Genomic DNA, 15,089 nt, shown 5'->3' on the forward strand with positions numbered 1-15,089 from the left:
GTAATTGGTCCGCCTCCTCTTCTCCGAAGACATATGCAAAGTCTGCATATTGCTCCAGTAGTCCTTCGGGGGGGGGGGGGGTCGTTGTTGTGGATGACGACTTCTGCCCTCCCCACTGTCGGAGCAGCTGGTTTGTCCAGTGTCGGTGCCTGGTAGACCCCATCTTTGAACTTGATGGAGAGTGTCCTCCAGTCTATGTGTGGGTTGTTGCGTGCTAGCCAGGGGATCCCCAGCACTATTATGGGTTTCCCTATCTGGGTCACCACAAAGTTTATTGATTCCTTGTAGGTGCCCATTGTCAGGGTGACCATTCTGGTCCTCTGGGTGGCCAGTCTCCCCCCCGCTGTAGAACCGTCTAGTTGATGGAACGCCAGTGGTTTGGGGAGGGGAAAACAGGGCAGTTTTAGTGCGGCGACAATATCCGGGTGGATCAGATTTCTGGAGCACCCAGAATCCACCATAGCTTCGGCCGCAATGGCTCTAGGGCCATAAGCGAGTTCAATTGTCCCTGCCAGGATGGAGCAATCGTCACTCACCCTGGGGTTGTTGCGCCCCTTCTTCACCACCTGCCCAGCGGCGCTGCTTAGAGCAGGTGGGGAGCGTTTTCCACCGGCTGTTCTTGGGCGTCGATCATGTCCCCTGCGAGGTAGGCATCCGCATTCTCTTCCGGGGTTGCTAACGCTCCTGTCAGCCATCTGGGGGGGTTGGATGGTTTGTGTGGCATCTTCGGTGTGGGTCTGGGCAGGTGATCTGTTGTTCTGTTTGTGAAACAGTCCACCGCTCGGTGGCCCATTTTCCCGCACCTGGTACACTGCCCGCGGGCAAGCCTCTGTTGTTGGTCTGCATACAAGGTTGGGCCCGGCTGTGGGACTGGTCCTCTTGTGCTGGGCAGGATTTTGTCGTCTGCGGTTGCGAACAGGAACGTGCGCTGGGCATGCTCTGCTTTACCGGCTAGGCAAATCCACCCGTGAAGGGAGGCTGGGTCATCCCTGTAGAGTGCCCATTGAAGCACCTCCCGGTTGAGGCCACGCTTGAACATGTCGATCAGGGTGGCCTCCGACTATTCCATGATTTTGCCTGCGAGGACCTTGAATTTGAGGGCATAGTCGGCCACCGTTCTTCTTCCCTGCCGCAGCGCTAGAAGTGTGCACTTTGCCCTTTCCTTCGCCAGAGGGTCCTCAAAGGAATGTTTCAGCTCGGTGAGGAAGTCATGGAAATTGGCCAAGGCTGGGGCTCCGGACTCAGACATCTGTACGTACCAGTCCGCAGCCCTGTCCTGGAGCCTGGTGGCCACCGCCGAGATTTTGGTGGCTTCTATGTTGAAGCAATGGCCGTATTGGGCCATGTAGTCCCTCGCATTAGTTAAGAAGAAGGACAGTTTCGTGGGGTTCCCGTCAAATTGTACGGTGAAGTCTTTGGCAAACCTCCCAATTTGTGGGTCCCCTACCTGTGGGTGTTGAAGGATGGCTCCCACTGGCCTGGGGCTGCGAATCCCTGCAACAGTCTCATGCTTGGCCCCTTCCGCTTGGGGTTGTTGATGGGGTGGGTATGTTGCCCCGATCCCCTCTTACCCCCTGTGCCGCCTCAGTCTTGGAGCGCTCGCTGACGATTGTTGCTAGGGACAGGAGCAGGTGCTCAAGGTATCGTACCCTGGCTTCCAGGGCCATGACCCTGTCTGGCGTGCCCTGGTTGTCCGACGTTGGTGCTGCCAGATGCTGTCTGGTACGTAGTCTTGCGCCTTCCTGCTCGGACATTTGGGGGTAGCGGAGCCTCCAGGTGGAGTAGGGTGTTCCCGTCTGGGATCCTGCTCCGTCGGCCCAAGCGAGGAGTTGCTGGTCCCCAACCTCGTCTTCCGTCGGGGTTCTTCCGTCTGGGTTGGAGCTCCAGGTCTGGAACTGGGGTGCGGTGTGGGCAGGGAGGGTGTCCGCGTCTCCTATGGGGTGCGCTGCCTCCAGCCGCCGTCGGGTTGCCTCTGCCTCTTGCGGGCTGTCCTTCACGCCTCTGGTGCAAAGTGCTGGCTCCATTGCTGTCCCTGGTTCCATTTTTCGCCAGTCGGTCTCTCCCACGGAAAAATGATCGGCCGGTGGAGCTTGGCAATCTTGGTTTGGTGACTCTCAGCTTTATGTCAGGCTCTGCCTGCTAACCAGTAAATACACAGACGCTAGCGTGGGCTTAGGTTCTGGCTTTATTGATAGAACAGAGTGCATGCCTTTTAGAAAAGCTGAGAGTGAGTGGAGCGCGCTGGAACGGGATTTAAATAGCCCGTGCCGGTCAGCGCTCCACCCCTCCTTACTCCAAGTGTGCCCCGAGCCCCGTTGGTTCCGTTGCCGGTAGGTGAGGGGTCGTGGAGCCCCTCCTGTGCCTCGGGTGTTTCCTTGCTTGTTTTTCCCAGCCGGTGATGGGTCATTGCCGGGCGATCAGGCTCGTAATCTTTCTGACAGTTTGGGCATGCCTCGTGGTCAGGTGTTGTCAATTACCTCCTTTGCAACATTGTATCTCTTCCTTCCGCGCCTCTGGCTAGAATCGATACTTTGTTGCCAGCACCTGTTGCTCTCTTTTGTTAGCTAGTTGCCTCTTTCCTTAATCCACCTGGTACCCATTTCTTTGTATTGTTATGTGAGCCGTTGCGATGTCACAAGCATCGCAACGGTGATCATGACATCGAGTTCAAATGGGCATTTTAGGCAAATAAGTCCCAACCCTGCTCAGTGCAGGAATTCAGACTAAAACATCCCTGAGATATGACCATGTGTTTAAACACATCCAATGAAGGAAGTGTTTTCTCTCCCTTGAAAATTGCATCTATGAAACTGTTCTTATTGTTAAGATGTTTTTTCCTAGCATTCAACTATAATCTGCCTTCCTATAATTCCAGACCATTATGCTGAATTCTGAAGTCTGGGATGACATAGAAGAGAGATAATAACTGCAGTGCCCATGCTTCAATGCTTTTTATGACAGAGAACAAGTTAGATTCTCAGAATTCATGGCATAAGTCTGGAGAAAAGAGCAAAGCACAGAGAACACTTGCTCAGAGTTTTGAGAGGGAAGAAGAAAGAAAAAGAAAAAAGAAAGAAAGAAAGCCCTTCTCCATAGTTAAATAAATATTGCTCTAAGAGGAAACTACGTTCCCCTATTCTAGAATACAGGAAGTTCTGCCTGAGAAGGGAAATATGAACTAATCTTTAAGTAAAATCTATTTCAGTGAAGTATTTTGCATGACTCCTCTGAAACCTACCTGAAATTCAGACTTGTATTTCACTCCCTTTCCTGCTTTTGCTATGGGAGAAAAATCAGTTATGCATAAAAAGAAATAACGCACGTCCTCTTAGACACCTATAATTAAGCCTTTTCTTCCTTTTCCCCAGAATTCAATATATTCATATATCTGAACAAACTTACACAGAAACAAAAAAAAGGAGCTGGATTTTTTTTCTCACTGTTTGTCATTTTCCTCAGTTTAGAAAACCCTGCCAATTTCCTTAATAGTTACTTTGAAAGATTTAAAGTTCTGCCTGTTTCAAGTAAGATCTTGTAAACAAAAAGTATAATACAAAGAATACTTGTTTAGGATTATCTTTGGCCTTTGTAATTAGGTCATTTAGAACAGTTTTTTCCTTAAACAATGGAGTTATATGGTTCTTTTGAAGCATTATGTTAATTTTATCGTTTTGTAAAGGAAGACAAGTAATTAGAATTCTGCTGCCTACATCGAAAAATAGCCACTGTGAAGAGCTATTGGTTATGGGAAACATGGGGCTTCTGCCCCAAATGACAATGGTGTCTCAAATCCTCCCTCCTGCATACACTCCCAACCCCCCCTTTCCCCCCCCCCCATTAAAATGAATTATTGCATACAGAGTTGAGCATACATTCAGCCAGGTACAGGGAAGAGGAAGCATGCTTGATATCAGTCTCTCTGCCAGCAACATTCATCTGTGCAATCATCCATAAACATAAAGGAGGGCATGTCATACAGTACATACATCTACTCTAATTACGTCTTTGGATTAGCTGGAAGTGGTATATAGATACAGTAACTAGAAACAAATAGAGGCCTATGAATGCAGAGGAATTGGATCAGCAAACTTGGTTCCACTCTTGCACCTTCATGCCAAGTTTGTTTAAAGGAGGAATAGCTAAAGAAACCCCTGACAACAGTATAGGATAATATCATTGGCTTATACAAGAAAGCTGTGCTTTCAGAATTTCTGTGCAACAACAGAATTATGCGTACCCTTATTACCTTGGTGTCTTGATATCAGTACAAACTAGAGGATAATGAATATTTTGCTATAATGGTAAGAGAGAGATACAGAGTTGATATTAATGGAAATGTCTATTTGTATAATAATAAAATATTTTAAAAGAAAATACACACATGAGAAGTGGTAGTAAGATAAGAAGCATGCACTAAGAGGCCAAAAGAGCAGTTTACAGGTTGACCTATCGAGGATTAAACTCCAAGCTATTGAAAGGGAGAAGAGAAATCAAATTTTCCCAACTGGGTACCATGCAAATGTGTAGGGCCAGGGTTCATATTTGGAGAGCTCCAGGTTGTGAAAGGTTGCTTTATAAACTGGATAATTTGATTCCTTGGCAACCATATTAAATAATTTGAGTGATGATATCATGACATATGTAATGTCACTTGCCTTCATAATCCCCTGAAGTCATCCATACCTGTAGAGAGCAGGCTCTGCAGAAAACCACAATAATGCCAAAATGTGGTTTTGTATAATATGTAGATGCTGTACTCACACAAAATTCTAAAAGTTATATATTGGTATATGGTCTGATGCAGATATGTAAATCATGACATTTGCACACTTATGTCATCACACATGTATCATCATTTGATCCCCCTTGCTATTCCCAAGGATGCCCACTAGAGCACTAATATTCATCCTGAATGCAAATTGAATTTTACCAGTAAAAAGAGGAATGTAACTGCAGTTAATTAACTATAAGAGTCATTTGAAAAGCATAATTTCCTGTGCCATCCTTAGTATGATATGTTTTTGTTAATAGAAACTGTCTGAGGGTTAACTTCTAGCCCACCAGTCAAAATATCATCTTTTCTTCTTTGTAATTTTTTACAGCAAGAAAAAAAGGCTATTAGAATCTTTGGGCAAATATAGGAAAGCTATAAACTGAACTCAAACCATCCTCAAAATATTCCACAATAAGTATTTTACCTGAAAGCACTCCAAGCCCTATGAGACTATTCAATTCATATCTGAAGAACCCATGCTGTTGTCTCAAATATCTGCAGCCTTGTAGCTGTTGAAAGCAGTGACCTATTCCTCCAAGAATAAAAATAAAATGCAGATGCTTTCATAAATGACAACAGTTCCCCTTCTTTAAAAAAGGGGGGAGAGTAAAATCTCTTTCAAATCAAGCTTGACTCCCCACGACAGACTAAATTTTACTGAACAACAGTTCAGAAGTAGTTTTCCTTTGACTTCTTCTGGGATTTTGTTTCGATTTCCTAGTCTAGACTACAAATTTGGCATCCTAATCAAGGGAACCCCACCCAGATATTAACTTCCAAGCCATCTTGCTTAATTTCCAAGCCCAGATGGATGCTGCCATTTGCTGAATGCTTCTTGATTAATTCTGCAATTCATGGGCAAGGACAAAGAATGATAGAGAGTCATCATCTGGGGATTGGCTGAAACGTTAAAGCAGCCTTTCTCAACTTTTTGACCCTGGAGGAACCCTTGAAATATTTTTCAGGCCTCAGAGAACCCCTGCACATTCAGGCTCAATTATAGGCCAGAAGTTACAAAATTATTATCTTTGTTTCATGGGTAGGCCTGTATATAAGTATTTACTGTGTTCTTAAACCAAAAATAAAGAATGAATTTTATCTCTTTAATGTGAAGTTGCCCAAATTTGAAATGATTTTTTTAAATAAATCATGATCTCCCAGGGAACCCCTAGGGACCTCTCACGAAACCCTAGGTTTCCATGATTGAGAAACCCTGTGTTAAAGTCACAGCTTGTAAGGACGATCTGGAAAGACTTTTTTTTACTTCTGTTACTCACCAGACATTGTCTGCACACTTTCATTCCTCACTCATGTATCTGTTTCTCTTTTGTCTGTTTTAAAACATTTAAAATTCTAGCAAGGAAGTTGAGGAATGGGCCACCTTCCTGTTTGAATTGTGCTCAGGAAAAAAGGTAAATAAATGTTTTCTTTTGCCATTTTGAGTAACACCAAGAATTTGTGTTATTAAAATGCTGTCTTAACTGTTTGTGGAGAAAAAAGGCCAACGGTTAATTTCCAGTTGCCTTCCTCCCTTGGCAGCCACATTCTAGTCCAAAATGAAACTTGGCATGCACAGCATATGGGAATTTTACTAGCAGTTGTTGCCAAAAGCTTCAATAAAGCAATTAGATTACAAAAGCCAGGTTTCAAATTGTTATCTCAAGACATGTCGCTTTTATAAGCAATAAACTGTTGAAGTTGATAATGATGAGCCCTTTCTTTTTTTAGCTGCCTTAACTAAAGACAAATTTACTTAAAGGTTTAGTTCTGTCTCTTTAGTTACGAATGTGAGTCAAGTTTTCTCCACATATTCACATTTCATTTCCACTGGATATATTCTGTGAGGAAAGTGGGCTTCTAAATCTCCTGAAAATTAACAAGATAATATCTACATAATTCTTATTGATTTTTACTTGCACTCCAAGACCAATATTTAAAAGAAGACAGTATTACAACACATCAAAGATAAAACAGCCATATAAAATAACAATAAAATTAAACTTATACGGAAAAGCCTGAAGTAAATGTGTAAGGAAGGCACCAGATGATTTCTACAGGCTGTGGCTATTGTTAAAAATTTAGCGACCTTGTTGGTAATAGATGAAATTTTAAGACAGCCCACAACTTAATCCTCCTCCTCCCACATTATTAACAATCATAAAATTGATTACTGGATGAGTCTTTGCTAGTAAGGGAAATACTTATTTGTTTATTTTATATTTATTTATAAATCACATTTACGTTACAGCTCTGGGTGGCATACAATTTAAAAACAACATTCAATGCAGTAAAAAGCCAAAAGTAGGTGAAAACCTAAGGACTAAAACATTTAAGTGTTACTCAAATTCCCCCCAGGGCACACACTACTTACCCCACAAGTGGGAAAGAGCTAGGCCTTCAATTGAAAGGGCAGCATGGCTGGGGCTATTCCAACCTTCAAGGGAATGTTGTTCCAGAGACCAGGCACCATGACAGAAAAAGAGTTACTGGATCAATCTCTTGAACCAAAGCCACAATGGCCTTTTTAGCAGAACTTTTAATAGCATGAGCTCATAGATAAACAGTGCAATTTCAGGGCCCATTTTAAGCCATGTCCCAAAAGTAATGCCTCTAAGCAAGTTTGCATTGCATTTCACCTAGAAAAGCCAACAATTTGGAAGTTTTCAATCCAGAAAAATGTTTGAGGATTAAGTGAAAATGAATACAATAAAACAAGCAAGAAGATACTTGCACCCCAGACTGATGGAATGTAAGGTGATGGTGATGGTGAGTCTTACAGGTATTTATGGGCTAGTTGCTATCTCATGCATCTGTACTTTCAGCAGAAGAATATAGCCATTTATTTATTCCACAGTTTATATACTGCCAATTTTTGTGGCTCTCAAGGTAGTTTACAAGATAAGGAAATATATAAAATAAACAGGAACAAGCAAGCAGTAATAATCTGCCTAAAAGATAACCTGCACACTACTTGCCCCCAAATGTTTGCAGAAACATCCATGTCTTCAGCTGTTATGATCAACAAATTTTCTGATTCATGTAAAAGTATAGAAAGTTTGTTGCCTACATTTTGAATTAGAAACAAGAACCCAGAAGTCGGTCAAAATCTGTCCCAGCCTGTCTTGATGAATTGGGTGCTGCCTCTATCACCACGAAGGATCAGTGTCCTGGCACTACATATGAAGTAAGTGTTATAAGTTTATTTTTATAGATGCATATCCACTTCATCTGCAAGCCAATTTTTAATAGTATGAGGCAGGGAACAAAATGTTAAGAGGGCAAGACATACCCTCTTCTAAGAACCTTGATTTCATCATCATTCTTTTTCCCAATAGCCAGTTATTATTATGCTCCCACTAAGCATGCTTAGTCATTATTTGCTTGTTTGTCATGAGTGCCGTTGAGCTGAAGACATCAGCGCAATGGCACACATGACAATAACAAGGAAACAGGGGAAGGGGCTCAAGATAAGCAGCCATCAACTCACAAAGACGAAAGAAGAAGATACAATGGCTAAGCGGATCGCGAGGCACACCCAAGCTGTTAGCGCTAGCGCAACGGAGATCGCCCAGCTGACAGCAATCACCGGATGAATAGGGAAACCGATGATGGGCGATCCCGGAGCGCCAGCGGGGCCTCGCAACCCCTCACCTACCGGCAAGACAGCATGTTGGACAAAGGGGGGGTGACGTAACCTCGACTGAGGGGGCGCTGACCGGCGCGGGGTATTTAAACCCCGCACCGGCGCGCTCCTGTCACTCTCAGCTTTTTTCTACAACTGCATCTACGCTATGAATAAACCAGAGCCTGCTTCAACTGAACCAGTGTCTGTGTGTTACTCGGCGGTAGGCAGTGCATGACATAAAGCTGAGAGTCACAAACTCAGCCTCGCCGAGCCCCACCGGACGACAACGAGCCGCGGGAGGAGTAGACGGCGAGAAGACTAGGAACGATGAGGCCGGCGCGACGCGGACAAGGGGGGCGAGCCGCACGGCAAGAAGCAGAGGAGGACCGATCGAGGCCAGAGGCACCGTGGACTCCCAGAGCCATGGACGCCCACCCGGCCCAACCCGAGCCTCAGCTCCAACCCCAAGGGGAGATGGCGACGGAGGCAACCCGGCCACGGGAGGGAGCAACATACCTCCCGAGACCAGCAGAGAACCCCGCGCCCCACATCGCACCCCAGCCACGGGCGTGGAGCGGCAGCCCAACGGCGGTAAGCACGGGGGAGGACGAAGAAGCAACCCAGCCGACGGCGGAGGAAGCGGGCCAACGGACGGGAGTGCCCGAACCCCACTGGCGACCCACCCCCGCCGACACACCGATGGAACCGGCCCCAGCGGCGGCGCGGATCGCGGACGGGGACGCACAAGCTAGACTCGCGGCCATGGAGACCCAACTGAAGGAACTCCGGACCATGCTTCAGTCGTTGATGTCCCCTGCGCCACCCAACGACGTCCCCGCACAGGTCCACACCCCGAGCGAGGCGCCGAACTCCCACGGGCCAGATGATGGTCAACAAACGGCCCAGACGGACGACGCCACAGGCCAGGAAGTGAGGGGAGGGGGCTCACAAAACGCCCGGGCCCCAAAGGACTTCCCCATCTTCTTTGATGGGAACCCCGCGAAACTGTCGTTCTTCATTACGAATGCCAGGGAGTTCATGGGGAGGCACGGACACTCCTATGACTCCGAAGTGGACAAGATCGCAGCCGTGGTGATCAAACTACAAGACCGGGCGGCGGACTGGTATGTCCAACTGTACGAGTCCAGCTCCCCCGCCCTCGCCAACTTCCACGCCTTCATCAACGAGATGAAGAGCTACTTTGAGGACCCACTAGCCAAAGTGAGGGCGAAAAGCGCACTCCAAAGACTCAAACAGGGCGCACGCACTGTCCCGGACTACGCCCTCGAGTTCAAAGCCCTCGCAGGGAAGATCAATGACTGGTCCGAGACCACCCTGCTGGAAATGTTCAAAAGGGGGCTCAACCGCGACGTACTCCAATGGGCCCTCTACCGCGACGACCCAGAGACTCTACATGGTTGGATCCACCTCGCAGGGAAAGCAGAACACGCGCACCGCACCTTCCTCATGGCAACGACGGAAGACACGACCAACACCTGCCAAAAGGTACCCGCGCCACACGTGGGGACGGCCGGTCCCACATACCCAAGGAAGAAATTTAATCGCGGGCCCTGCGGGAGGTGTGGAAAACTGGGGCACAAGACGGCAGATTGCTTCGCCAACCGACCGCCGGCTAGTGTGCCTAAACCCGCCCCGAAAACTAACCTCAAACCACCTAACCCACCGCCGCCCCCTCACCGCCGAATGACCGGAGCCACAGCGACACCAGAGGAAGGCTGAGACACCTACTGGGGGGGAGAGGACGCCGTAGACCCAGACCAGCCGGCGGGAAACGCTCCCCGCCTGCCCTGAAACGCGTTGCGAGGCAGGTGGTGGGACAGCAGCGCGGACCACCTCGACGGAACGGCGAAAGCTCCGTTATAATGGCGGCAATCAAACTCTCTGCCGGCAACGGAGTCACCACGGCCGCGGCACTAGTGGACTCGGGGTGCTCGAAAAACCTCATCCACCCCGACTTAGTTGCCAAACTCGACCTCCGCTGCTCCCCCCTCCCCACGCCGCTGGCATTCCACCAGCTGGATGGCTCAACAGCGGGAGGGAAACCAGCCACGATGCAGACCGAGCCAGTCACCCTGCAAATCGGCACTCACACCGAACGCACATCGTTCGTTGTCACCCACATCGGACGACCCATTGCAGTCTTGGGAATGCCATGGCTCGCGACAAACAACCCGCGCATCGACTGGGAGACCCGCACCTTCATATTCGGCGACGGCGAGTACCGGGCGCCAGTTCCGGCGGGCAGAACCAACCCCACTGTGGGACGAGCAGAGGCGGCTACACAGGACAACGCAGCTACCACAGCAGACCTACCGGAACAATACGCTGACTTCTCCGAGGTCTTCAGAGAGGCGGAAGCTGACCAACTACCCCACCACCACAAGACGGACTGTCGGATTGACCTGCTGCCCGACGTCCCCTTACCTAGACCGAAGATCTACTCGATGACCCCGAAGGAGATGGCAACCCTCCGGGAGTTCATCAATAAAAACCTAGAGAGGGGATTCATAGAGCCAGCATGCTCACCGGTCGGAGCCCCCGTCTTATTCCGGGAGAAGAAAGACGGCACCCTACGGCTCTGCACCGACTACCGGGGCCTAAATGCGGCTTCCCTGTCCAACAAATACCCCTTACCCCTGGTAAAAGATATGCTCGCCCACCTGTCCACGGGCAAGGTCTTCTCCAAGCTGGACCTTCGCGAGGCGTACTACCGCATCCGAATCAGGGAGGGGGACGAATGGAAGACTGCGTTCAACTGCCCCCTAGGCGCCTTCCAGTACAAGGTCTGCTGTTCGGACTCGCGGGGGCCCCGTGGGTGTTTATGCAGCTCATCAATGAGGTCCTGCATAAACACCTGTTCAAAGGGGTCCTCGTCTACATAGACGACATCCTTATCTACACCAAAACGCACGAGGAACATGTGACCCTAGTCAGACAAGTCCTCGATAAGCTCAGAAGGGCGCAGCTCTATGCCAAACCCGCAAAGTGCGAATTCCATAAAGCGCGCCTAGACTACCTGGGGTACCGAATCTCCGGAGACGGCATAGAAATGGACCCCGCAAAAGTCGAGGCGGTACTGAACTGGGAACGCCCCCACAACAGACGCCAACTCCAGAGCTTCCTCGGCTTCGCGAATTTTTACAGGTCATTCGCCCGGGGGTTCGCGGAGATAGCCCTCCCCCTAACGGACCTCCTCAAAACCAAAGGGGTGGGGGACACCCAACGCGCCAAGAACCCGGGCACAGTATTGAATTGGACTCCCGCGTGCCAGACCGCATTTAATAAGTTGAAAGCGCTGTTCACCACAGAGCCAATCCTCGCGCACCCAGACCCAGAACGGCCGTTCGTGGTCCAAGCCGACGCCTCAGACTTCTCCCTGGGGGCCATCCTACTCCAAAAGGACCCCACAGGACTCCTGAAACCATGCACCTACCTGTCGAGGAAATTCTCCGAGACAGAAAGGCGATGGCACGTCTGGGAGAAGGAAGCCTTCGCGGTAAAATCAGCGCTGGAAACATGGAGACACCTACTCGAAGGAGCCGCCCAACCATTCGAGGTCTGGACCGACCACCGGAACCTCAAGGCCCTCCGAACGCCCAGACGCCTCAGCCCAAAACAGGTCCGATGGGCCCAATTCTTCAGCCGCTTCAACTTCCAGCTGAAGTTCATGCCGGGTAAAAAGAACTTCCTGGCTGACGCCCTTTCCCGACTGCCCCAAGACGAAGAGCCCGCCCCAGACACCATTGGGACGGTCCTATCCGCTTCTCAACTGGGGATGGCTGTGACCACCCGGAGCGGCGCTCGGAGGCAGCACGACTCTACGGCGCAACCGACGGCGGGACAACCTGTGACCAGACAACGCCAACCGCAACTACCAGGGGGGATACGCACGGACCTCGCCGCCGCCCTCAAAACCAACCCCTGGTTCCTGGCAAACCCCGACAAGGTAATGATGGCACAGGACCTGGCATGGGGGGAAGGCAGAATCTATGTCCCGGACTCGCAACGCCAAGCGATCTTGCATAGATCCCACGACACCAAGCAAGTGGGACACTTTGGGTTCCTTAAGACCCTGCACCTAACAAGGTGTCAATTCTGGTGGCCCGCGCTAAGACGGGATGTGAAAGCCTACGTAGCGTCCTGCCCAACGTGCGCCAGAGCCAAACGGGCACCAGGCAAGCCCTCGGGGCTTTTACAACAGGTGGCAGAACCCTCCCGCCCATGGGAGGAAATCTCCATGGATTTTATAGTGGACCTCCCACCCAGCCAGAAGAAAACGGCTATTTGGGTGGTGAAAGACTATTTTTCGAAACAGGCCCACTTCATCCCCTGCACATCGGTCCCGTCCGCACAACAACTAGCCAAACTCTTCCTCATACACGTGTACAGGTTACACGGATGTCCCGCACGTGTGGTGACCGACAGGGGCACACAATTCACTTCTAAATTCTGGCGGGCCTTCCTAAAGCTGACGGGGACCCAACAGGCCCTATCCACTGCCTGGCACCCCCAGACGGACGGAGCCACAGAGGTCCTCAATGCCACCCTAGAACAATTCATATGCTCATACACCAACTACCATCAAGACGACTGGGCCGAACTGCTCCCGTTCGCCGAAGTCGCATACAACAACGCCGTTCACACGAGCACGGGGAAAACTCCGTTCGAGGTAGTCACGGGGCGTGACTTTGTCCCCATACCGGAGCTACCACAACCCCCGGGACCCCAGGTGGACGCTAGTGACTGGGGACGGAAGATTGCGGAGTCGTGGTCAATAATCACGGCAGCGCTGAAGGAAGCACAGGCGGCCTACAAAGAGCAGGCCGACAAGCACCGACGCCAACAACCAACATTCCAGGCTGGGGATATGGTCTACCTATCCACCAAATTCCTAAAGTCACCCCAACCCTCGAAAAAACTGGGGCCTAAGTACATCGGGCCGTTCCGAGTCATGCAGATAGTGAACCCGGTGGCAATACGCTTGGACCTGCCACACAACCTACGGAGACTCCACCCGGTATTCCACACCAGCCTCCTGAAACCGGCAACTACCTCTCGATGGCACCCAAGCACACCACTGCCCTCACCGGTGATGATCGACGGCCAACATCACTTTGAAGTAAGGGACATACTCGACTCCCGCAGGCAACGGGGAACTTTACACTATTTGGTCAGGTGGAAACACTTCCCCCACCCAGAATGGGTGGCGGCGCACAACGTTAACGCGCCTGACCTGACCCGGGCTTTTCACCGGGCGTACCCCGACAAGCCTAAGGCAAGACAAGCAAACCGGCACCTGCATACCCCCTCCCCCATGGGCCCCCCCGCCTACCGTGCCCCAAGGGAAAGGGCCCCCCCAAGCCCGCGACTTGGGTGGACCTCCCCCCCCGGGACTCACCCCCCCCGCCCCGGGCCCACGAGGCAGTGACAAGCGGTCGCCAGCACCCTCCCCCTGCCCCGGGCCCACGGGGGAGTGGCAATCAAGTCAACAGTGCATCCTGGGGGCAATGCCCAGGAGCACACATAACAAAGGCGACGCACTTAGAATAAAAATAAGGGCCCTACCTGGAGCTGATAAGCACCCGACCAGCCACGCCTCTCTCCTCGCCGAACTGAGCCAAACAAGCTGGGTGTGGCCGGAGCATGCGCACGCCCAGGGTGTGACCGGGGCATGCGCACTGGGAACACACCCTAGAGGGACACGTGGTAGAGGGCGGAACAAAGGGAGGGGCGAAAACACTCCGGCGGGAAATTCAAAAAAAAAAAAAAAACCATTTTTGACAGCTCTCCTGGAAAAAAAACCGGAAAGCCGGGGGGGGGCACTATTCGGACAGGGGGCAGTATGTCATGAGTGCCGTTGAGCTGAAGACATCAGCGCAATGGCACACATGACAATAACAAGGAAACAGGGGAAGGGGCTCAAGATAAGCAGCCATCAATTCACAAAGACGAAAGAAGAAGATACAATGGCTAAGCGGATCGCGAGGCACATCCAAGCTGTTAGCGCTAGCGCAACGGAGATCGCCCAGCTGACAGCAATCACCGGATGAATAGGGAAACCGATGATGGGCGATCCCGGAGCGCCAGCGGAGCCTCGCAACCCCTCACCTACCGGCAAGACAGCATGTTGGACAAAGGGGGGGTGACGTAACCTCGAGTGAGGGGGCGCTGACCGGCGCGGGGTATTTAAACCCCGCACCGGCGCGCTCCTGTCACTCTCAGCTTTTTTCTACAACTGAATCTACGCTATGAATAAACCAGAGCCTGCTTCAACTGAACCAGTGTCTGTGTGTTACTCGGCGGTAGGCAGTGTATGACATTGTTTTAGGAGTTTGGGGAAAGATGTACTAGAGCAAACTTCCTTAAATTCTTGTGCTAGATCTAGATATATATGAATTTTTAACTGGTTTTTACTGTTGTTTTTTTTACATTTAACTCTTGTAAGCTGCTCAGAATCATTTGGCAAGCGGGAAGCCCTAGAAACCTGCTAAATAAATAAATGAATAACTGCTCAGCCATTGGTGTATCAGTTTGCTGCCTGCCTCTCTAATCAATACATATAGTCCAGGCCACAGGCAACTCTAAGCACTGAATAGGCATCCTGCAATTCTGTAGCAATCAAGAAATTTCTGCTCATGTATAAACTGCTTCTCAATTAATTATAGTTTG

General features: G+C 50.1%; 1 protein-coding gene across 4 annotated transcripts in view; it reads left to right on the forward strand.

Annotated features, from left to right (window-relative positions):
* Positions 1-15,089, forward strand: part of PLEKHS1 (pleckstrin homology domain containing S1) — a 57,410-nt gene that overhangs the window by 17,712 nt on the left and 24,609 nt on the right. For all 4 annotated transcript variants that reach the window (XM_063307193.1, XM_063307195.1, XM_063307196.1 and 1 more), the window contains 2 exons: positions 6,132-6,186; positions 7,854-7,958. In XM_063307193.1, coding sequence (XP_063163263.1) covers positions 6,132-6,186; positions 7,854-7,958 — 160 coding nt within the window. The remainder of the gene's footprint in view (positions 1-6,131; positions 6,187-7,853; positions 7,959-15,089) is intronic.

This window comes from Candoia aspera, chromosome 6 (assembly GCF_035149785.1).
Source record: "Candoia aspera isolate rCanAsp1 chromosome 6, rCanAsp1.hap2, whole genome shotgun sequence".
NCBI lineage: Eukaryota > Metazoa > Chordata > Lepidosauria > Squamata > Boidae > Candoia > Candoia aspera.